This window comes from Penicillium argentinense (genome assembly GCF_028826775.1).
Source record: "Penicillium argentinense strain IBT 30761 chromosome Unknown utg000002l_segment0_segment0, whole genome shotgun sequence".
Classification (NCBI taxonomy): Eukaryota; Fungi; Ascomycota; class Eurotiomycetes; order Eurotiales; family Aspergillaceae; genus Penicillium; species Penicillium argentinense.
In genome coordinates this window covers 2,274,383-2,296,754 of record NW_026622661.1, presented here as the reverse complement: position 1 = coordinate 2,296,754, position 22,372 = coordinate 2,274,383, and the positions used below count along the sequence as shown (strand labels likewise).

At 53.0% G+C, this 22,372-nt stretch overlaps 11 protein-coding genes across 11 annotated transcripts; 6 read left to right on the top strand and 5 right to left on the bottom strand.

Annotated features, from left to right (window-relative positions):
* Positions 1 to 197: 197 nt before the first annotated feature.
* Positions 198 to 2,561, top strand: N7532_001701 (uncharacterized protein; the record flags this gene model as incomplete). Its single annotated transcript, XM_056614195.1, has 1 exon — positions 198 to 2,561. The coding sequence occupies one exon, from the start codon at positions 198 to 200 to the stop codon at positions 2,559 to 2,561; it is 2,364 nt and encodes a 787-aa protein (XP_056479236.1).
* A 656-nt stretch (positions 2,562 to 3,217) lies between these two features.
* Positions 3,218 to 4,894, top strand: N7532_001700 (cytochrome P450; the record flags this gene model as incomplete). Its single annotated transcript, XM_056614194.1, has 3 exons — positions 3,218 to 3,393; positions 3,450 to 3,893; positions 3,961 to 4,894. The coding sequence occupies 3 exons, from the start codon at positions 3,218 to 3,220 to the stop codon at positions 4,892 to 4,894; spliced, it is 1,554 nt and encodes a 517-aa protein (XP_056479235.1).
* A 270-nt stretch (positions 4,895 to 5,164) lies between these two features.
* Positions 5,165 to 5,665, bottom strand: N7532_001699 (signal recognition particle 14 kDa protein; the record flags this gene model as incomplete). The annotated part of the gene is made up of 2 exons (XM_056614193.1): positions 5,165 to 5,521; positions 5,639 to 5,665. 2 exons carry the CDS (start codon positions 5,663 to 5,665, stop codon positions 5,165 to 5,167), a joined length of 384 nt encoding a protein of 127 aa, XP_056479234.1.
* A 189-nt stretch (positions 5,666 to 5,854) lies between these two features.
* Positions 5,855 to 8,528, top strand: N7532_001698 (MIF4G domain-containing protein; the record flags this gene model as incomplete). Its single annotated transcript, XM_056614192.1, has 2 exons — positions 5,855 to 7,286; positions 7,342 to 8,528. The coding sequence occupies 2 exons, from the start codon at positions 5,855 to 5,857 to the stop codon at positions 8,526 to 8,528; spliced, it is 2,619 nt and encodes an 872-aa protein (XP_056479233.1).
* A 162-nt stretch (positions 8,529 to 8,690) lies between these two features.
* On the bottom strand, positions 8,691 to 9,483 carry N7532_001697 (uncharacterized protein; the record flags this gene model as incomplete). The annotated part of the gene is made up of 2 exons (XM_056614191.1): positions 8,691 to 9,177; positions 9,239 to 9,483. 2 exons carry the CDS (start codon positions 9,481 to 9,483, stop codon positions 8,691 to 8,693), a joined length of 732 nt encoding a protein of 243 aa, XP_056479232.1.
* A 505-nt stretch (positions 9,484 to 9,988) lies between these two features.
* Positions 9,989 to 10,780, bottom strand: N7532_001696 (versiconal hemiacetal acetate reductase; the record flags this gene model as incomplete). The annotated part of the gene is made up of 3 exons (XM_056614190.1): positions 9,989 to 10,171; positions 10,240 to 10,413; positions 10,574 to 10,780. 3 exons carry the CDS (start codon positions 10,778 to 10,780, stop codon positions 9,989 to 9,991), a joined length of 564 nt encoding a protein of 187 aa, XP_056479231.1.
* Positions 10,781 to 11,457: 677 nt separating this feature from the next.
* N7532_001695 (uncharacterized protein) lies at positions 11,458 to 12,843 on the bottom strand (the record flags this gene model as incomplete). The annotated part of the gene is made up of 1 exon (XM_056614189.1): positions 11,458 to 12,843. One exon carries the CDS (start codon positions 12,841 to 12,843, stop codon positions 11,458 to 11,460), a length of 1,386 nt encoding a protein of 461 aa, XP_056479230.1.
* Positions 12,844 to 13,511: 668 nt separating this feature from the next.
* Positions 13,512 to 14,909, bottom strand: N7532_001694 (putative monooxygenase; the record flags this gene model as incomplete). The annotated part of the gene is made up of 2 exons (XM_056614188.1): positions 13,512 to 14,605; positions 14,666 to 14,909. 2 exons carry the CDS (start codon positions 14,907 to 14,909, stop codon positions 13,512 to 13,514), a joined length of 1,338 nt encoding a protein of 445 aa, XP_056479229.1.
* A 1,861-nt stretch (positions 14,910 to 16,770) lies between these two features.
* Positions 16,771 to 17,277, top strand: N7532_001693 (uncharacterized protein; the record flags this gene model as incomplete). The annotated part of the gene is made up of 1 exon (XM_056614187.1): positions 16,771 to 17,277. The coding sequence occupies one exon, from the start codon at positions 16,771 to 16,773 to the stop codon at positions 17,275 to 17,277; it is 507 nt and encodes a 168-aa protein (XP_056479228.1).
* A 506-nt stretch (positions 17,278 to 17,783) lies between these two features.
* Positions 17,784 to 18,786, top strand: N7532_001692 (NAD(P)-binding protein; the record flags this gene model as incomplete). The annotated part of the gene is made up of 3 exons (XM_056614186.1): positions 17,784 to 17,808; positions 17,878 to 18,334; positions 18,372 to 18,786. The coding sequence occupies 3 exons, from the start codon at positions 17,784 to 17,786 to the stop codon at positions 18,784 to 18,786; spliced, it is 897 nt and encodes a 298-aa protein (XP_056479227.1).
* Positions 18,787 to 21,329: 2,543 nt separating this feature from the next.
* N7532_001691 (uncharacterized protein) lies at positions 21,330 to 22,241 on the top strand (the record flags this gene model as incomplete). The annotated part of the gene is made up of 1 exon (XM_056614185.1): positions 21,330 to 22,241. The coding sequence occupies one exon, from the start codon at positions 21,330 to 21,332 to the stop codon at positions 22,239 to 22,241; it is 912 nt and encodes a 303-aa protein (XP_056479226.1).
* Between the last annotated feature and the right edge of the window lie 131 nt (positions 22,242 to 22,372).

The window sequence follows — 22,372 nt, the reverse complement described above, 5'->3', positions numbered from 1 at the left end:
TCACCTGATCTGTTTCTGCCTGAGGCGTCAATCGCATGCCCCCGCGGGCGCAAACAACGCGAACCCCCGGGGATGCGATAAGCCTTCTCTCAGCCTCAGCTGCAGCATCCCTGAGTCTCGCAGGCCCGCCATGCATCGAGAGTGACTCGCTTTCCCCATGATCCTCTAACTGGACCTGCTCGTCTATTCCACCGACGATGCCCGAGACCTCTGAACCCGTGGGTCAGACGTCCATACGCCGTTCGTTCACCCTCCCCACGAAGTTAAACTCGCCGGCGCAACGCGGTTCGGTTGCGCCTGCGCCAAACCTCTCAGACAACGTCATCTTCTATCATCCCTCCGCGAAGATAGTCCATTTTGCTCCTAGGGCCCTCGTCCCGATCCCGTCCAGTTCCGCGCCGACCGATTTCGACTACCCCGTCGATACCATCGAAACGCTCCCATGGCGCTCAGCCACCGAGCGGACGGTCGCAACAGCGCCGCTCCGGCTTGAAAGGGTCCACGGATTGACCGCATTTCTCAAATGTGGAAACGTGGTTCACGCGATCTTGAAAAATTCGCAGTGCTGGTGTGTTGATGGGGTGTCCAAATTTGTCCTACGAATTCGCCCTTTGACCTACTATCGCATCGAGATACCATACGAGACAGAGCAAGATAAAGAGCTTGTCAAGAATTTGAAGGATGCACTGCCGACGGTGCTTCGATACGAGGTCACACCATGTCCCTTTAAGCGTGCGTTCACGGTTGAGCTGCCCGAGGATGCTATGGCACCTCGGCGCAAAAAGGCGTGGCGGCCGAAAGACAGGAGAGACAGTCTGTTTCCTGCGTCAGGGAGTAGCCAAGGCTCGCCATCTGAAACTAGGACAGAATGGCTGGACTCCGCTAGCACTGGAGAGGACACAGACGGAGGCGCAACCGACGACGGTGCTCCAAATCTCCAGAGAACAAATAGCGCGACATCCGAATCGATGCCTGTCAGAACAAATAGCGTGACATCTGAATCGATGCCTGCCCCTGATCAGTCGCCATCATCCGTTGACAAACTCGAATTCCCATCGCCACCAAAGTCCATCAGAAGATCAGTGACCGAGACCCCGCAGACATTTACTAGCCTTCTGGCTAAATTCGACGCCGCCTCGGTTCAGGAGGAAAGCGATAGCCTGAATATCTCGCCCGTCAGCGAAACGAAGGAAAATTCGAGTGTACAATCTGAGATTCCAACCATTCCGGAGGTTAAAATTCAACCGGCACCGGATGTTTCGGTTGATTCTCCGGTCGACCTTGTGTCTGCTCCGCAGAAACAGCCCACATCGCAACCAGCAAATCCCACGGTGGTCGAGTCGGCCACAGCCTTAGTATCTGTTTTAAGCCCTGCTGTATCTGAGAAGCCGGATCCTGCCGATCAGACATCAGCGGTTGTGTCTTCTTCCGTGGAGTCCGAACCACAGAACGGATTCCAGGGTGCGTCAGCGTCTAGGGATGAGACGGCCGCTGAACCAGACACTGCAGTGCAGTCAGACTCTGTATCGAGTCCCCAGCCAGCACCCTTACTTGTTACAGATACAAAGGATGAAGCAAATTACGATCCAGTGTCTGCAAACACCGCCGAATCAGCACCCGAACCTCAAGCAGTGCCAATCCCTTCGTTCCCGCCTGAGATCCGAACGGAGCCTGTCCCCAACTCAGAGCCTAGACTTGATACAACAACACAAGCTCCATGTCAAGCCGATGCTGCGCCTATGATTGCGACAAAGACTGACCCAGTGTCGGTGCCTACTCACGCGCCGGAACCCGCTTTGGAAGCCGGTCCAGATCACGATAGCTCATTCTCCTCCACACCGGAGTCGTTTCATTCAGTGGACCCGGCATCACCATCGGATTCTGTCTCGACCCATACTCCACCTGAACTGCAAAGCCCGGCTCACTCCCCGGAAACCGACCGCCCGAAGGGAGGAAATAGGACCTGGGAGACAGCAAAAGCCCTTCCTTCAAGCTTGCCCGCAGACAAATCCTCACCGAAAGCAAATCAAGACGCCTTGCGTGTCACTGATGGTCCAAGTCTGCCGCTACGGCCACAGCCTGTGGATCGCTCAGTCCGAGAGGACCCGCTCAAGCCCTCCTTGACCATTCCGTCAAGCACAAAGTCTTCCTCTTCTGCCACAGTCAAAACACCATCTCCCACCGACCTCAATCATATGAGCTCTGAATTCCGTCGCCGGGCCAAGGCAACCAGAGAGCGTGATATTTCTCCGATGCCTCCTGCTTCGGCTATCTACCAGCCAACGTCAGGAGAGGAAGCCTCATCATTCCTGTCCAAGGCCCTGACCCTCGTTTTGGTACCTCCAGTATCACTTTTCATCGTCCTTCTTCACATCGCCGCACGCATTGTCGTCAGCCCCGCGCTCAACTCTACGCTTAGTGATTCTAGCCAGGAATCTCAGTCTTCGAGCAAGGAACCCGTCACTGAGGATGATTTCAGCTTTCCTCTGGAGCGTGAACCCTCCTCGGAATACGAAGACGCCGAGATCACCAGGAAGCTAGATCCCTGGGATCTAGACTAGGCCAGTGAAGCTCTCATGTATAACTCTTTACGATCTTACCCCCTTTTTGATTCCTCTGTTCATTTTTGCCACTATTTTTGATTTTAATTCTCCACCTCTCGATCTCCCCCTTCCTACATGTGACAACACGCTTTATATCGATTTATGATCTTGCTTACCTTCATTGCATCTCAGGCGGGAGGATTTGGCTGACGGGCAGAAGAAATGCAAGCCCCGTGATAACTTTGTATTCTAGCGTTGCATATATCATCAGGAAACGCACTCGCTGTGCTCTGGCTGCTGTCGTTGGCCTGCAATATTTCCCTATATGAAATGAATAATTATCTTTACGAAAATTGATGTCACCAATTTCGCTGCCTGAATCTTCAGAACTTTCGTTAGCAATCATGTCCCCATGTCCGGCAAAAACAGACTATTCGCACGCTAAAAGCAGTTTCATCTCGCTTCGGAAAAAGTTCCATAACGCGGACGCTGTGTTGCTCTGCTCCCCTAAGCGGGCCGCGAATCGGCCCACTCGGGCCTGCCACGATTAGCTCTTCTCCACTCCAAACATCGACGGCCCGTAAGACATGCCGCAATTCTAAGCATCCTCTTCCAACCACAACCCCTTTCAACTTGTACCAGGAAGCCCGATCGAGCTCGACTTAGTCGGTACCATGGTGGACAGCACGCAGATCCTGCTGCTAGGCCTTGTCGCCGCGCTGGGGTACATGACTTACCATGGACTGCGACGGGATCCCCGAGAGCCGACTTTTCTGCCAAGCAAGATTCCAGTGGTCGGCCATGCACTGGGTATGCTCTGGAACGGTCTCCCATACTGGGGGCGAATGGCGTAGGTATATCTTGAAGACTACAGACCGGACTCGAGGCATCTAATGATCGAGACAGGAATGAAAATACTGGATTTCCAATCTTCACCTTGGATATGTTTTTCATGAAGGTCTACGTCATTTCTTCTACTGAGATTGTTCGTCTTATCCAGCGAAATGACAAAACGGTCTCATTCGATCCGCTTTTGAATATTAGCACGGTGAATTTCTCCGGTATCAAGAATAAGCGGACTCTGCACCTGATGCTGGACAAGCAGTCTGGAGGCGAAGGTCTCAATGCCGAGATTATGCATGCCATGACCCCTACACTTATTGGAGAGCATTTGGATAGAATGAACTCCATCATGATGCGAACCGTCGAGCGTTCGATCAGCGCGTTGGAAAAATCTACCGATTTTGATCTGTATCGGTGGCTGCGAAACATCGTTACTGCTGCGAGCACGGAGGCAACCTACGGGCCCAAGAACCCCTACAAAGATCCTGAAATTGTTGATGCATTTTGGTACGTTGGTACAGGAAAATTTCGACCTCGACTGAAAATGCCAAGATTCTAATCAGGGTTCCGACAGGGATTTTGAGTATAATCTCAACAGCCTACTTCCAAATTTCCTGCCCTGGCTCACAGCACGCAAAGCTTATAATGGCCGGGGCAAGGTCGCTCGTGCGATCTATGAGTACCTTGAGCAGAACGGCATTGAGGGTGCATCGGAACTGGAGAGAGTCCGATACACCAAGTCCATGGAGCGGGAGATCAGCCATGAAGATTTTGCACAACTTGAAGTTCCAATGCTGATCGGGCTTGTTTCGAATACTGTACCCGCATTATTCTGGGCCCTGTTTGAGCTGTATTCACAGCCGGAGCTACTCGATGAAATTCGGGAAGAGATCAAGCAAAATGCACTATCCGTTTCGGAGAATGGTACATATAGAGTCGACATCACTGCGATCAAAGAGCGCTGTCCTTTGACCTTGTCCACATACCAGGAAATCCTGCGCTGGCGCACGACCACAACGCCGACTCGCATGGTCGTCAAAGATACAATTCTGAGCGACCAGTACCTCCTCAAAGAAGGGTCTTTCGTTAGCATGCCCGGAAGCACACTAGGCAGACGGCCTGATGTGTGGGGAGAGAGCGCAGGCGTCTTTAACCCGCGGCGATTCATGAAGCCCGACCCGTCCAAGGATGAATCACGAAAGAACGAAAGGCGACGTACAGGCGGCTTCATGCCGTTTGGTATCTCGCCGATCATCTGTCCCGGTCGTCACTTTGCTAGCTCTGAAGTGCTTGGTATCTCGGCTATGATGATCATCCGGTATGATCTCGACCCTGCTGGCGGGGTCTGGAAGGCTCCGTCGACAGATACCATGTCTATGGTTTCCATTATGGGTGCTGTGAAGGGCGAGTTTCCTGTTAGTATCAGAACGAGACAAGAGTACCAGGGGACTAAGTGGGGATTTCATTGCGAAGAAGGCAAGGGACAATTCACGTTGGCTGTGGGGTGATGCTGGTTCTTGATAAATAGTCAAATAACATGTCGAATATACGTTTTTAACAGTAAAAAGCCAGATGAGTTGAGTCCAGTTCGAAACGGGGATTTCGATATATTGGTGTCTTAGAAAGTACCTGGTAGTATGTACACCGGGAAGAAATCGTGAATTCAGAACCAGAAAAAAGGACTATCAGATCAGAAATAACCACCATTAAACGCCGATAAATGCAAGCGAAGCCATGAACGGATCTCATCATGAAGAGAACGGGTATCAATGCAGAACCTAAGCCTTCGCAGCCTTCGCACCGCCCTTGCCCTTCGCCTTGCGCTTGCGATCCCGCTTCTTCATACCCGTCATACCGGCCTTGCACACCTCCGCATACCGAGTGTAGAAAGCTTCGATTCCATCGGCGGGAACCACGGTAGAGAACTTGACTCTGGTCACTTTCGGATTGCTGCCTTTGACGATCTTCCCATCTTTCTTGACCCTAGGAGCGCTGGTGTTTCCGTCGGACGCACGGATAAGAATCGAAGGCGGGCCGTTTGTAACAGGATCGACAAGAGGTTTTTGCGTCAGGGAGACAGACCCGTGCGCCTTTTGGGTAGTCGTAGATAGAAGATTGGTGAGAGCCTCGAAGAACTAGAGATCACAAGTTGGCGATTGCTGTTCAAAAGAGCGGAGGTGGTCTCGCGATCAATCGAGGAGGCATTTTCCCTGAAAGATCCACGAGCAAGAGTAGAACGAATGAATACTTACCTCTTCGGTTCCGATATGGGGCGCCATATTGTGTCTGACTCTGTGAGGGATGTTTTGGATTAGACTTGTGAGCTGAGGGCACAAACGAGTCGTGGGGGAGAAACTCCGCGGTGGATCCACCGCCCGGAATGCGCTGCAGAAAAAGTGTGGTACTCACCGCTCGCCGCAGCGGCCCAAATTTCTGGACGACACGGCGAAGATTGCGAAGGAACAACGATGCCTCGGCCGATGCACAATACGACCTCGCTCCCCCGTCACCTGCGGGCGGAGCTGGGGATCAGAGATACTTATGGCGACAAGAAGCGGAAACAGAACGCACCTTCGACACGGAAAGAACGAAGACAAGCCGAGCGAACGCAAAAGAAGTCGAGAAAGCCACTAGCGCCACAGTCGCGCCCGAACAAGAGCTTCAGCAAGAAGAGTGAGAAGGATAAGAACGACGAGGATGAATTTGACCTGCTCGAGGAGAGTGACTCCGCGGATGGTGGTCGACAATTGCCACCAAAGAAATTGAAGCTCGGTTCTAAAGAACTTCCAATTAATAAGAGCAACCACAAGTCCAATAAGGCCGACGATACCGAGTCCGACGAGGAGGAGCTTGATGGCCTCAGCGACATGGACGAAGACCCAGAGAGACAATTTTCTGAGACCGCGTCCGAAGATGAGGGAAGCGACTCCGGTATGACAGAATCTAGACATGTTTCTGCAGCGGTGAAAACCAAGCTTGCTCAAGACGATGCCGAAATCGCCGCGTTGGAAAAGAAACTGGGCCTCAAAAAAGGCAAAAAGCTCCCGAAGGCGTTTGCGGAGGACGGGTTGGATGATTTGATGGGAGATCTGGGCGAAGCGTCGGAGGATGACAGCAAGAAGCGCAAGCGCGAGGCGGACGACTGGCTGCAAAGTAAGCGGCAGAAGGCACAAGAACGCCAGGTTGCCGACAAAATGGTCAACGACGAGGATGAAAGTGAGAGCGAAGAGGGAATTGACCTTGACGATGAGGTGTTTGGGTCCGAGGACCAAAGTGAGTCGGGTGAGGATAGTGAGTTCGAAGGGTTTGATGAGGGGGAGAAGGCTCCCCCCAAGCAACGCGAAAACCCATATGTTGCGCCCCAGACAAAACAGGCTCCCACCGCCGCCCAGAAATACATCCCGCCATCACTACGTGCCCGTCAAGACCCCGAGTCGGAATCCATGACCCGATTGAAGCGGCAGGCCCAGGGACAACTGAACAAGCTGTCCGAGGCCAATCTGATCTCCATCGTGGCCGAGTTCGAGAAGCTCTATCGAGACTACCCCCGTCAGCATGTTACCTCCACTATTATCGACTTATTGATGGGCCTGATCTGCGAGAGATCGGTGCTCCAAGACACTTTCATGGTCCTCCATGCTGGTTTTATTGCTGCTCTGTACAAGATCATGGGTACGGACTTTGGTGCGGAGATGGTGCAGAAGATCGTCGAGACATTGGATGCTGGAGGTGACAGCCAAGGTAGTTTCGAGGGAAAGGAAGCCACCAATCTTGTCTCTCTGCTTTCTCAACTCTACAACTTCCATGTCATTGGCAGCCCTTTGATGTTCGACTACATCCGCCTCTTCTTGCAGGAGATCACGGAGGACAACACCGAGCTCCTGTTAAAGGTCATTCGAAGTGAGTGTTTGAACAACCTCGAGACAGGGGATCTTATTTACTGACATAATTGCAGACACTGGGCCTCAGCTTCGACAAGACGATCCCTCCGCACTGAAGGACATTGTGCTACTCATCCAGCCCGCCGTGGCGAAGGCCGGCGAAGCCAGCCTGTCTGTCCGCACGAAGTTCATGATCGACACAATCACCGATCTGAAGAACAATCGCGTCAAGTCCGGTGTCGGTGCCAATATCACCTCCGAGCACATTACCAAGATGCGCAAGGTCCTGGGATCATTGAACAGCTCCCGCGTGATCCGGGCCTCCGAGCCTATCAACATCACCCGCGCCGATATTCACGACTCCTCCAAGAAGGGCAAATGGTGGCTTGTCGGTGCCAGCTGGAGAGAAGATCCTTTGGTATCCGCCCGCCAAGAGCTGGCTGGTGTTCAGACTCGCAATGCCAATGCTGTGGACGATGACGACAGTGATGCCGAACCCGACCTCGGCGATCTGGCCAAGGCACACCGCATGAATACTGATGTCCGTCGATCTATCTTCGTGGCCATCATGTCTGCTACGGACTTTCAGGATGCCCACGTCCGCCTCATGAAGCTGCGCCTCAAGCGTGCGCAGGAGTTTGAAATTCCTCGCGTGCTTCTGCACTGCGCGATGGAGGAAGAGGTTCACAATCCCTACTATACTCTTATTGCCCGACGAATCTGTGGAGATATGGGCCGACGTATCAAAATGTCTTTCATGTTCAGTCTTTGGAACATCTTCAAGCGGATGGGTGAAACCGGCGACGATGAGGAGGACGCAGACTTTGACCCGGATGACGAAGAGAATGGTGTCAGCATGAAGTCTGTCGTCAACCTGGCCAAGATGTACGGCATGTTGATTGCGGACGGAAGCCTTACATTGGGTGTCCTAAAGAACCTCAACTTTGCATACCTTCAACCCAAGACCAAGACATTCGTCGAGGTCCTGCTGATCAGCATCATCCAGCAATCGCAGAAGACCAAAAAGGCTCTCAAAAAGAAGAAGACGAATAAGTCCGGCTCTGACGAGTCGAGCAAAGACGAGGAGTCCTTGATGCAAATCTTCCTTCGTGTCCAAGACACGCCTCACATTGCGAAGGGTCTCATCTTCTTCGTTCGCAAGGTCGTCGCGAAGAGCGATATTGTGGCCGAAAAGGATCAAAAGTTGATCAAATGGGGCTGCAATGTGGCCGTGGACGCACTCAAGGCTATCAAGGAGTAACGACTACATGCTTTTTTCTTCAACTTGTATTATGGATTCGCATCTAGATTATACCCAGCACATGCACATAGAAAAAATATTTGAACATAGTTCATATTCAATTCCTAATAAACCTCCCTGATTAAGATAATGTAATTAAAACCGACAATTTCCCCCTTCGCCCTACCGATAATCCTCATACCAAAAACTAACCGTCTCCTCAACATGCCTCTCCAACCCCGCCATCTTCATATGCAGCAGCACCTCCTCAAACGTCATCTGCGCCTCAGACTCAGGACCCCCCAAATCCTCCAAATGATGCGAACACCGCGGACACCCATGCTGGCGAATATACTGCCCCATACTCGTATGGTACGGCGTGCGAGGCATATTATGCTTGGCGAAGCAGCTCTCGCACCGCCAGCAAAGCATACAGTACATACCGTACCGTCGGCGCTCGTTACAGAGTGAGCAGAGAATTTGGCGCCGCCCGTTCACGACGATCGGCTGGCCGGGCTGGTAGATGCCTTTGCGGAAGCCGCAGTCTAGACAGACGCGCCGATCGCATTCTGCGTCGCCTTTGCTGCGACGCCCGTTTAATTGGTTGTCGGCGAAGGCGTGGCTTGGGCGGAGTTTGAGGCAGTATTTGCAGGCGTATCTTGCTGTATTTCTGTGAGATTGCTTAGTGACCTGATTAAAGATCCCCTTGATGAATAAGACAGGGTAGATACCGTTGCCATGTCTCGACGGCAGTTAGAAAGGCCATCTTTTGCGTGGATGTTTTGGGGGTCTCGACGGGAATCATTGAGTGAAGCTGCTTATTGGCATGTGATAGCGCCAGGGAGGAGGGATAGTCGAGGAAGCTGATGATGTGCAGCTGCAGTTCTATTGGGATAGCGAGGAGGAATGGCTCGATGGGGTTTGCCGTGAGGCGGAGATTGCGCTTCTCGATGATTGCATGCTCGATGTTGATCATCTTGATCCGATGATAGAAGCTTGAGAATTATCCTACTCGCAGTAATCTGGAAGGGATGGAGGCGAAGGGTTGTGAATGGCGGGGTTGACGTGTCTGACCGCGAGTTGGGTAACTTCAGAAAAACAAAGCATGTGTCGGGTGCATCACTTCTGCAACATTCGTCCTTTTTCTCTGTCAGCTCTATCTGCCCTCAGTGCATATGCCGTGGTTCACGTGGTAGGAGGATTATTCGGAGAGCGATCGGGCTTATATACACAAGACACTACGCTGCACATGTTTGGGGATTGGGTTGATTTAAGATGCTGCATGAAACGATTCGAAACTACACTGAAGCACGCGATAAGCCGAGATCAACTCAGTCGTGTCCGCTGATCAAGTCGGGTACGTACATCTCTTCCAGATAAGCTTCTTCCTGGCGTGTCAACGTCCGGTCTCCGCATTCCACAGCGCTGCTCCATCTTCTCCCACCGAGCTGAACCCTACGATGGGACTAGTGACACGACGGCTAATCCATGCCAAAGCGACCTGACTCATGGAACCAGCCCTTGTTCATCGCCGAGTCCTCCACGCGATGGATTATTGCTGCATCTGCAGTCGGGATTGCATCCGGGCTAGTGTCGCCCAATCCATCTGTGGTAGCGACGTCTTGTATGGACCGGGCGAGTCTGCCTGAGTCCAGGGGACCCCACTTGAGTATGTCAGACTTACTTTCAATACATCGATGTGTATCTTATCCGGATTTTTAGGATGACATACCGGGATCAGGCCGACGACTGTTTCATTGCAGAATCGATTCATCTCGCGCTCCTCTTCGCGGTAGTTGAGACTATACTGATTCTGCATGGAAATGAATTCTGCCCAGCCGTGCTTTTCAGCGCAAATCTGCATCATTGCGAATTGGTAAGTTCTCATCGAGCTCGCGCCGATGTACTGCACTTAGCCAGATCGAATAAGATCATGGAGTGCCTACATTGTTTCTTCGATCGGCGTGTAGGCGTCTACTGCGTTGAAGATTGATTGACGAGATAGGCCCGTTTCGCTGTCTTAAACACCAAGCAATTTCTCGTTTGGGGAATCAGTTGGGACACACACCGAACTGATTAACGTATTTTTTGTCTTTCCTCATCTCTTCGGCATATGGGACTACGAATACATTCTCGTGCTCGCTGACAGGGGCCAAGCATTTGGTTAGGAGGATGAGTTTGTGTCGCGGGAGGTTGTACTTTTTGATAGCCTTCCCAATGATCTCTTCGGAGGTGCCATTCGAGTAATTATTCGACGTGTCCCACTGCAGCATTTAGAGATTGATTTGACCACTGACTTTGGTGAAATCTTGACGTACAGTAGTCAATCCGCAAATGCAGCCTTTAACAGCGGAAACACCTTTTACTTCGAGGTCAGCGAGAAATCATTGCCGACAGAGGCCCAGAGGCCGCTCTGACCAAGCCGTCGGTAGAACCCCTGGTCTTCTCTCTTCACTCTTTCAGTAGAAGGGGCATTTCTGTGGCCATTGTCTTGATATTGTAGAAAGGTATGGATGGTATTTTTTTCCTTGATTTGCTTCAAAGCTGTTAAGTTATACTCCTCGTTCGAATGACTGAGTCTGGTTATATAGTCATCTCGTCGGGGTTAACTAGATGGATGTCCGTAGTGCTAATTGCTGATGTTAAACCACAAACGAAATCGAGTTGGAGTACCCTATAGGAATTGTTGCAGAGACTAGAGGGCGAGAGAATATCCCTATTAGCACGGATTGTGTAGTGATTCGTATAGTAGCCCCGCATACGAGATGGGATGTGAGTAATTCACGGAGCATCGGGCCGACACTGCAGGGGAGTCTTTCTCGTGTGAAAGATTGTCGTGGTATCGAACAATGCGCATGGCTGTGTATCAGTGCTTGCCATATTATATAACGTATATTATACAAATTTATTTTCACCATAGATGGGCGTTCGGGTTGATAGGCTCTGCAATTCACCTCGAGACGATATCCCATTCCATCGCGACCAGCCAGCGCTCTTGGGGATTAATGCAGCCATTGTTTTCGGACAAGGGACGCTGTAATCCTTCAGTGGCAACCAACCCCTGAAATACATGCAGCTCCACATCCCAAGCAAGACCGCGATGAATCCCAATCAAATCGCCCTCTTCAACAGCAACGGTCCGGACAGATCCGGGACGCGAGACTATTTGCCGTGAAGCCGGTTTAGATCGAGGCAACCCCATAGTCATAACATTCATAATATCCAATCCGTCCTCTTCCCGGGAAGATGCATTAACAATCTCAGCCCGTATAAACGCCAACGGGCCGGAGCTACTCAGAACAGCCTGGTTCGCCTGCACGACTCTGACGACCCTCAAATACCGAGTCATATCATCAGGATTAGGCTGCACTGTAGGTACACCTTCACGCCTGGACCCCATTTCCAGAATCCAGCTGCGGACTTCAGCAGCCATCCCGCCAGGCGCGTAGTCCTCGACGCCAGCACGAGGTCGACCGCGGCGACGCAGAGCGCGCGAAGAAGGCGAGAATGGAGCCGGGATATCCTCTGCCACGGCTGAAGGTGAGGGTGAGCGCGGCAGTACGAATGCCGGCCTGCGTCTCTCTGGCGGAGAGGGTGCTTGTGAAGCTAGTGGTGTATTGCCTCGGAATGTAGGCTGGGTACTTGGGGGTTTCTTTGTAGAGAGCATGAATCGTGGTTTACTGCGGAATGGCGTCTTCGTCGTAGCCGGCGTAGATACCCCGGGGCCCATGAGGTTTCGCACGGCTGGGGTACTTTGAGTGTTGGTTTGTCGTGCTGCGGCGCTAGGCGTCGGATGGGGGGCAGGTGAATCGAAGGCACCGGGGATCCGTTGTGATTCTGGCGATGAGGAAGGTAGGTTATTGCGCTGCGGGTTTCGAGAGGGCTGCCCGACTGTTTCTAGACGTCGGCGTTTCTGGCCCTCCCTCCTCCCGGGGGAAAAGAGTACGTCGAAGTCGTCGTCGAAAACTCCCGGTGTATCCAGTGCACCAGGGGGCGTCCTATCGATCGCATCATCGATGACCTCGTCCGTTTCCTCTCGAGTTTCATCGCCTCCTAATGGCACACCATCGTCCGAATCCTCAATCACCTCCCGCTGTCGACGCGGTGGAGGGACTGCGCCACGCGATTGGGGGGCCGCCCTGGCAATTGACGGTGGAGCATCGTCGCATTCATCGATATCGACATCATTCTTCTTTTCCGCTGAGGTCGATTGGGATAGGAGGAATCGCGGGGAGTTTGCGAATTGCGGGCCGGCGCTGCGGCGCGTCGACGGCTGGCGGCGGGAGAGGCGGAATGGAGATGGCGTCTGGGCTAGATGAGCGTGAGGAACTCGCATTGTGGGGTAGGCAGCTTACTCCCGGGAAAGGCATTTATTGTAGGGCGGTTGGTGCTGAATGGGACAGCATTGTGCAGATGAGAAGGCGCGTGGGAGTTGCGAAGCGGGAGTTTGTGTCGAGCAGTCTTGGAGTGCGGAGTGCGGGGAAGGCGTCCCGCTGCTGACGACTACACTCATTTGGAAGTGGGAATAAATTCTTCCATTAAACAGAAAATTCTTGTGTGTGATAACTTATCAAATTCTTATGGATATGCAATCACAGATGCGGGGAATTCCGTAATTACCTCTTTCTCAACTTTCTTCCGTGCATCAAGGATCACATTGGCGCAATCTACTCTAGCGTAGTATATCACGCCATGAAGCTATATACAATAGAACGAAATGTTACGCTTCCGCGCAGCCGATTCAAATTCTTCGGGGTGCTTTCTTCATCAAAGTCATCAGTCATGCAGATACCACTTCTCAACGAACCCTATAGTCTCGCAGCTTGAGGAGTGCTGTCCCTATAAAATCAAAGTTTTAGCACCACACATCCAAATCAAAGTCATCATGATTTTATTCGTGCAAGATTCGTGAATATACATGAGAAATATACAACCCAGGAGCCACAAGACTCCAGGGTAACGGCAGGCGCCAAAATCAAGATATGTGCAGAGAGAAGAAAGCGCTTACAGCTTAGAAAAGTACTCATCAAAGTTATCCTCCGTGACCTTGGTGCAGTCAAAGCCGTAAATCTCCCGCTGGACATCGGCATCAGCCCACTTATCCGGAACAGGACCCTTGCCGCCGCCAGCACGAAGAGCCGCGAACTGACGATCACGCTCGGCCTTCGCGGCACCATCACCCAAGTGCAGAGCCCGTCCAGAAGCAGCAGCCATCTCGACCAGGGCCTCAGCGCGACCCTTGCGGACCTTCTCATAGACGCGGAGGGCCTTGTTAATTGACTCGGGGCTGATATCCGGCAGACGGGAGAGAGCGACGGCGATGACAGCGCCGTCCTCGATGGCCTGGGCAGCACCCTGGGCCAGATGGGGCAGGGTGGGATGGCAGGCGTCGCCGACGAGAGCGACCTGCTCGTGAACCCAGGTTGGGAGGGGGTCGTGGACGCGCAGCTTCCACTCGCAGACCTCGCCCTCAGGGACGTAGTTCAGCATGCGCTGGACCATGGGGCAGAAATCGGAAAAGACGCCCAGCATGGCGCCTTTGTCGCCCTTGGTGGTGTAGGTGGCGTTGGTTGCCGCGGCGAAGTTGGTGTCGGGCTGAGTGGTAGACAGGTTGTATATGTTATTGTTGGAGACGGCGTAGGCGATGATGTGACGCTTCTCGCCGATCCAGCGGGTTACGCGCGTGCTGTTAATTAGCGCCAGCAGCTCCGGGTCGTCCTTGATTTGGTCCTTGTGGATCATAATCCGGTACGCGGCCTGGTTGGTATCCTTGACGCCGACATCGACGTTCAGCCGCTTAAGGATCTCCACGCGGGTTTGGCTCTTGATGCCGTCGGCCGATAGAAGGACGTCGCATTCGACCTTGTATGGCTTCTGGGCCTCGTCACGCGGCACCGCGGTGAATGAGGGCTTGGGGCCGAAGGAGTCCACGTTCTGTGCGGTAGTGGCGAAGTGGAACTTAATGGCTGGCTGCTTCAAGCAGCCTTGGTAGAGCCCATCGGCCAGCGACGAGCGGTGTCCGACCATGTGCTTGTAGCCGTAGGCCTGTTCGATATAATTCAAATCCACATGCGCGAGCTCGGTGTCGGTGGCACCCTCTGCGAGAGACAGTGAGCTTTAATATCCAATTATCACAGGGATTGCATGGAATCACCTACCGCGAACAGAGGTATCCGAGATATTCACTGCTTCAGCCTCAATGGACTTCCAAACACCCAACCCATCCAGCACACGCGCCATGTTCGGCGCAAGCTGGATACCAGCGCCGACAAAGCCAAGGTCGTGCGCATTCTCATAAACATCGATATTCTTAAAGCCACGCTGCGCCAACGCAAGAGCAGTTGTCAAACCGCCCATACCAGCGCCCAGAATGGCGACTCGTAAGTCTTGGGGTGTGGCCATGGTTGTCGAGTATGTGCGGAGGTGGAGGAGAGCAATTCAGCGCAACAAGAGAGAGAGAGAGAGAGAGAGAGAGAAAGAAAGAAAGGAGGGTTGCGAGTGCAACACTGATGGCGAGCGGCGATTCTTTAAATTTCGAAACATTCACCGAGCTCTTGTGCCGTCGCATTTGGCGCTGTCTCAGCATGACGAGGGCGGGAAAAACCATTGCCGCTGCTCCCACATCTCCCCACACGCCGCCGAGGGGCGTTGGAGGGCGAGCGAGCTCGAACTCGCTCATCGCGAAAATTTATCCGCCGCCCACCAAAGGCTGTGTGCGGATTACGCAGGGGGAGAAATTATTAGCAGCCGGCGAGGTGTTCCTGCGTTGCAGGCTGACTATACTCTGCTGATGTCGACTTGTACATAGATCGTCCAATTACGGGGCCGGGATACCCCGCCGGACTACACCCTCAGGCAGTATGCTAACTATGATGATTCTGTGCTTTTCCTTGTCGCTATATCTCATGCTGAAACTGCTCAATAGTAGTCCGACGATGCTATAGACGCGATCCACAACAATCTGGCTGCAAAGGCACGACCGGGGAAGCCCCGCGCCCCAACTTCCCCACATGCTCGATTCCGGAGAGAAACTGCCGATGCCTCGCCACATGGCCATCATTGTTACTCGTTATGGCTATTTAGTCCGACTCGAATCGTCCATATACTTCGCTCCGACAGTCGAGGCCACTGTGGGTCAAGTGGTTTCATCTGTAAACGCATGTTCATTCAACCATATTTAAATTCACAAGGCATTAAGGCATGAGACTTTATCGTGCTGGCCCAGCAACCGGCCACCCGACGTCAATGACATATAAACATTAGTAATAATACGATGAAAACCCACGCCTGCAAACATCAGCTCCATCCAGTCCATTCAAAACAGTACGCAGACATCTCAACACTTCATTAGGCCGATTCATCGCAATCGCACAACTAACTCGAGCCGTCTGCATCACAAACCACTTCCGTATCGGACCGGGCAAAGTCCTTCGGGCCCCGATCGCTAAGCACCAAATCAGCGCGCCCGACAACGGATCCCAGCAATTATCCAGATCAGTCGACTGGAGAAGATCTTTCAAATAAGCAATCGCATCGCACAGCCCCGCCACCTCGGCGTCAGAGGAAGCATGATGCGACCGTTCCATAATTAAAGTAGCCTGCAGCAGCGCCGGCGTGCGCGGATCATCATGCTGCAGCTGACTATTGAATAGCGTTGATTCGATCGACGACATCAAGTTCTGCACGGCGAGGCGGCAGTCTAGCCCGATGCCAGTTGTGCGGTGGGCCCGCTGCGTGGAGAGCTGGACGGAGTCGTAGAAGCTGCTTAAAACAAGGATCAGGCGTTGTATATCGGTCCACTCTTGCTGCGAGGTCGGCTGTGTTCCCAGGGTGAAAAGAGCTACGTCGACACCGGCAGATGGTAGTAGGTCTAGCTCGTCGTCGGTACTAAATCGGGAACTGAACGATGCATATGGGGGGATCTCGACGACTCGTTGGAGCTGCTCGATTCTGTTTGGTTGGCGTTAGTATTTTGATTGAAGCCACTCCTCCAGGTAGAACATTGCATACACGAGCAGACTGCTTTTCACGTGGCCCTCGAAGCCTAGATTGTCGATTCCCCCTCGGACGCTTATCAAGTGGTGCATCACTTTCAGGTCGTAAAGGAAGACGTCCCTTTGGTCATTAACCATCTATTTGTTCGCCTTGTTAGTAGGATCACGGTTTCAAATGTGAGTACATGACATCGTACATCGAATAATAAAGTTGCAACTAAGGCTGCAAGTGTAGGTTCCCCGTATGCGAGATCTTGATCTTCCAAAACATGGGTGATCAACTTGCGAGTAATCGTACGCTGCTTCAGCGTCAAATCACTAACTTCCCCCTCGGTATTAAGATCATCCCATGCCGATGCATTCAATATCTTCGTGCTCATCAGCGCCGTATGCGAGACCGCCGCATTGATAACATGGGAAAAGAACGGGTGGACCTGGTGTCCATACAGCACATACTGATGCATAACTACGTTCGACCAGAGTTAGCACAGGCACCAGACCCCCGTATCACAAGCATAAGCTCCTGCCCAGAAATGGCCCAACCTACACATCTGCATCCGGCGATACCCCGTCGCCGACGACGCAGCCAGCGGTGGAGCACTATGCGTAACGTCGATCTCCTTCGGTATAGCGCTCCGAGTCAAGGCATTTTCCAGCGCCAGGAAATCTTGGCTGCCATTGCTATGCACGACGAGACGATCCTTGCCTCGCCGAGACCGATGCCGTTCTTTCGCAAGATGCGATCGCACTTGACTCAGGCGCTTACCGCGATCTAGGTCCGGATCTTCGGTGATCACAATAAAGGCGGATGTAGTGCTTTCTGGCGCCATCGTTGACTGTCCCGCTACTGGTAATTCTAGGGCGGCTCTTCCGAAACGAGAAACTGTACCACGTACCACCAAGGGTGTACAAGCGAGATGAAATTGAGGGAGTTGCGATGCAGGCCTAGGGCGACTCGATGTTGGGGCGAATCTGACAGCAGTCGATCAGCCCGACCCACCGACGGCGTTAGTACATCTGCCTAATGCGGTTTAGGCTGGCTACGAACACTTGAAGCCTGAGTGTCGTTCATTGCGTGAAGATTAGCGCGGTCGGATTCAACGGAGATAAAAATCTCGAAAGGTATAAATAAGAGGAAATGTCTATCACTCATAGCTGTTTGTTAGATATTTCCAGCAACAATTCATTTTTCACGTCTGTGAAATGTTCGAGCCTTCCAACTGTATATCTCAACTTCAGTACGCTGCTATATATTCTCGACATGTCTTCACAATCAACGAAAATGAGCGAGAGCACCGTGTGGTTCGGTATGTCCACTCATTAATTCAAATTTTTACTGCAATCAACCGGAAAGAAAATACTTCTAACGGAATCAGTAACCGGCTGCTCCTCCGGTCTCGGCAAATCCTTCGCCAGCACCATCTACAACGCCGGCCACCACATCGTAGCCACAGCACGTAACATCCACTCACTCTCGTATCTCCCAGACGAACCGCGAGTGCTCAAACTAGAACTAGACGTCACCTCGCGCGACGCAATCATTACAACAGTCAACGCCGCAGTCCAAAAATTTCACCGCATCGATGTCTTCGTCAACAACGCCGGCTACGGTCTAGTCGGAGACATCGAATCAACGTCCGAGTCTGACGCACGACTTCAACTCGAGACCAACTTCTGGGGCCCCGTGCACATTACCAAAGAGGCGTTACGAGTATTCCGCGAGGTGAATCCGCAAGGTGAAGGGGGTACTGTCATCCAGGTAACGTCCATGGGCGGGTGGTGGACTGCGCCGGGCCACTCATTCTATCATGCCAGGCAAGTTCCAGATCATCCGTTAGTGTCATGGCCGACTTATCTAATACAGCCTTAGCAAATTCGCACTGGAGGGCTTCACAGAGTCCGTTGCGCAAGAAGTCAATCCAGAATGGAATATCAAGCTAATGCTCCTTGCGCCCGGGGGTGTGCGAACGAATTTTGCCGGGCCCAACATGAAAATCTCACCCCGGCATCCGGCGTATGATACGCCGAACACACCCTTTAACCAACTACTGGACTATATCACCAAGCCCGAGTCCCAGGCTACGTGGAGTGACCCGGATATCTGTGCTCGGGTTCTTTTCGATGCCGTGGTGGGACAGAAGGAGCGCCCGTTACCGATGAGGTTGCTTCTGGGCGCTGAGACGATTCCGTTGATCAAGCGTGATATCCAGAAGACGCTGGCGGAAATTGATGCGTGGATTGATGAGACAGTCAAGTGTTCACCTGGAGGCGGGGCGGTATTGTGAGATCGTGTCTTTTTAACCCCGACCAGTTTCTATTGCCAATTGATGCAGTGGATGCCCCTGGCGGAGTGCTGTATAGTATTTTTTTTTCTTCTTGGACGCAGGGACCGGGATTTGCTCTTCAGACACTCGTGCGGGTCTTAAACTTTTGCCTGACAGGGCTGCCCCTGTTTTCATCTTTTTCTGTTCTCCATACGCGGAGGTCCTTGATCCTTGCTTCAAGGCGTGTGGGTTGAACCGGTTCACCCGCGTGGCCAAATGCTGTTGCCCAAATCTATGATTTGAATCTTGCAACTCAGGAGATTGACCCGTGCAGCTGAATAATTCCACTAAGCCTACAAATTCTTCTAGCCGATGGTAGCCACATCATCATGTTGCCGCCTTTATTGGAGCTCTGGATGCCATAATAAAATAGCATATCGAAGCCAAGAGGCCACCTCTATCCAACTGCAGCTTTTATAGATAATAACGGCAGTAATCAGTTGGGTCTACGATATGTCATATTCTGGTCCTGGGCGCCAAGAGAAGACGTTTTTTTTTCGTGCACACGTTGGGCGCTCATGCTTTCCTGTTTAGTGGAGAAATTATTTCCTCGGGCTTCGATAGAAACAATGATTAGCCCAGATAAAAATAATACCCCAAGCCAAACTCATGGCAGAGATAAAAATCCGGTGAGCCATTTGCGAGGAGAGCCTGAATCCCCGACCGACGCCGCAGGTCACGAGTAAGATGAGGTTAGTACGTATTATTCCTCTAGCGGCACGTCTCCTCGACTTTGTCGGCATGAATCAAAGGTTAGTGCATGTGATAAAGAGTCGGTGGGTGTTGCTCCTTTGATTAGGTAGAGTTGGCTAATCCCGAGGCCCCAGTCTAGCGTATGCTTAGCGTAATAAAAAGCCCTTCAGGGTGCAAGCTTCACGGCGCTAGTTTAGAAACGACTCTGGCGTTAACCCTGGCGTACCCCTGCTCTATATATGCTGTTCACTCGAATCCCCCAGGTTGAACTGAGAGAAAGTCCTGGCGAAATTAACAATTTGAGTTTTATTCCCCCGCGTAAATACACCTCGTACTAAGAAGATAGTGGAACTCTGCTCGCCCGTTGACAGGCCATCCCCAATGTTTCTATCAGCAACGGTCGGATCCCGCAAACCTTGTGGGTTCTCAGGGGGATGCCCGCTGCCCCTCCTACAGTGGAGAGCGCCCGTTTCATCTTTTTCTGACGTCGAGTGCCGAGTGACCGCTCGCATGACGATATAGATCGCTCTCACAGCCTAAAAGTGATCCATTGATACCCAGAAAAGCAAATGACAAAAGCCCGCACGTAGATTGCACGTTCCTGAACGATGATGTCAAGGCTGGCTCGGCAGGCCGACAAACGTGCGCCTTCGTCTCTTTCCCTCTCCCCACCCCCTCCCCCTGACCACCAGGCTACGGGGAAGCTGCAGGGTCCACCGGCGGCGCTATTCAGCTTTAGTGCCTGTCTAGCCTCGAACTCTGTTAATACATTTGTATTACAATCTGCGGTGTTTTCTGCCCCGTTCGTGGGGTGCGAAGCTCCATTTAAACGTGTTTTGTGGCGGCACAGCACGCAGATCGTCCGCGACCTTAGCACGCCAGCGTTGCCGCCATTGGTGTCCGTGGTGCGTTTCGGCCGATGCCAATGACGATCCTTAGCCCCAGGACGCTCTTTCCGGGGGGTCCCAATGGTTGTTTACCCAGGAGAAGTGTGCTTTGACGCTCGAAAGGCCCTACTGGAAACATCTCCCCGGTGTGGCTGCAGGCGCGTGCGAACCATGTGGCAAATAGCCTGAGACGCGTGCGGCCCAACTGCCGAACGTATTTCTAAACCAACATCTATCCGATAAAGGTCAACATTGGACACACAAACCCACGACAAGACGTGACAAGGCTTCGGTGATGTCGTGTCACGATTTCAAATGACGTTAGGAGTCTCCTCCCCCTGGTGGGCTCGGCGAAGAGCCCCAACTCTGAGCGGTGGCGGCCGATCTGCGTAGTGGCTAATGAAGATAAACCGCGGCGAAGCTTATGAGCGGACTAAGACACATTATCCCAGGAGCCAATTCGCCGGAATCGACTCCTCTACTTTCCTGAGCAGGCCACTTGCCGGTGGATCGCTTTCCTTGATGGTGACAGGATGCCCTGCCTCCCCGCGGTCTCTTTGTCCATCGCATCAGACTGGACTATTGGCAACTCTCGTGGACCCTCAACTCCACTCCTGCTGCTGCCTTGGATTCAAATCCGGTATGTGGAGTCTCTGCTCCAGTTGACGACGTCAGGAAAGGCAGGAGAGAGTGGAGGGGATTGGATGCAACGGGTTGCGGCCCCTGAGAATCAGGATCGCTGGGAGAATGGTCCGGGGGCAGCTGTATAAAGACCATCCCATGCCATTTGACTTTCCTTTTGCTCCTCCATCCCAAGAAGCATTTCATTTCCCTCCGTTTCTTACTCCAGTCATTCCTTTTTCGGTTCTATACCGTCCATTCATTCCTGCTTTCCAAGCACAGTCACTCTCTACAACCACCAAGATGAAGTCTTTCGCTGTTGCCGCCCTCCTGGCTTCCACTGCCATGGCTCTGCCCACCAACGTCATCCCCAGCGGCACCATCCCCTCGGGCGTCCCCAGCTGTATTCCCTCCGGTGTCGTTCCCTCGGGCGTGCCCCTGCCCTCCGGCATCGAGATCTGCCTGCCCAGCGCTACTCCCAGCGCCAGCGCCAGCAGCATTGTCTCCAAGACCATGACCGTCACCAACCAGAACTCTGAGCAGATTCCCGTTCAACTGCAGTCCACCGTCGCCAACGCTCTGTCCAGCGTTGAGGGCCCCATCGGTCAGGTCGTCCAGACTGCCCCCTCCGTCGGCGCCCTGAACCTGGAGAACCTCGGCTCCGGCTTCATGACCGTCGCCACCAAGGAGGGCTCCGTCGCTCTCGTCAAGCTCACCTCCACCGCTGAAGGTCTCCTCTCCAGCCTCGGCCTCGGCCAGGTTTCCTCCCTTGTCGGCACCCTCGTCGGCACCGTCGAGGGCACCGTCGAGAGCATCGTCGGCGGACTCGGCGGTCTCGGTGGCCTGAAGCGCGACGCCGTTTCCGACGTCATGCAGATCACCAACCTGAACGGCGACGTTGTCCCCGTCAAGCTTGAGTCCTCCGTCCTCGGCCTCCTCAGCGGTCTGGACCTGACCTCCCTGCTCGGTGGTGCCTCCGGCCCCATCGGCTCCGTCGTTGCTGTCGCCCCCTCCGTCACCGACCTCGCCTCCAAGGCTCAGTCTATTGCCGCCGACCCCACCCAGCTGATCGGCGTTCTGTCCCAGGACGGCTCCTCCGCCATGCTTGTCAAGCTCGAGGGCACCGCCACCGGCCTCCTGAGCTCCCTGGGCCTCAGCACCGTCGGCACCACCGTCGGCTCCGTCGTCGGCGGTGTCGCTGGCAACGCTCTGTAAATGACGTTTCTTCACCATATATCCACCCTTGATACCCTTGAAGGGATTTGATCATTCGCTTCTATGGGTCCTCTGTTGATGTGTCTCGAGAGTGCAACAAGTTGCTTTCGAGCTGACGCTCGCGAAAACGA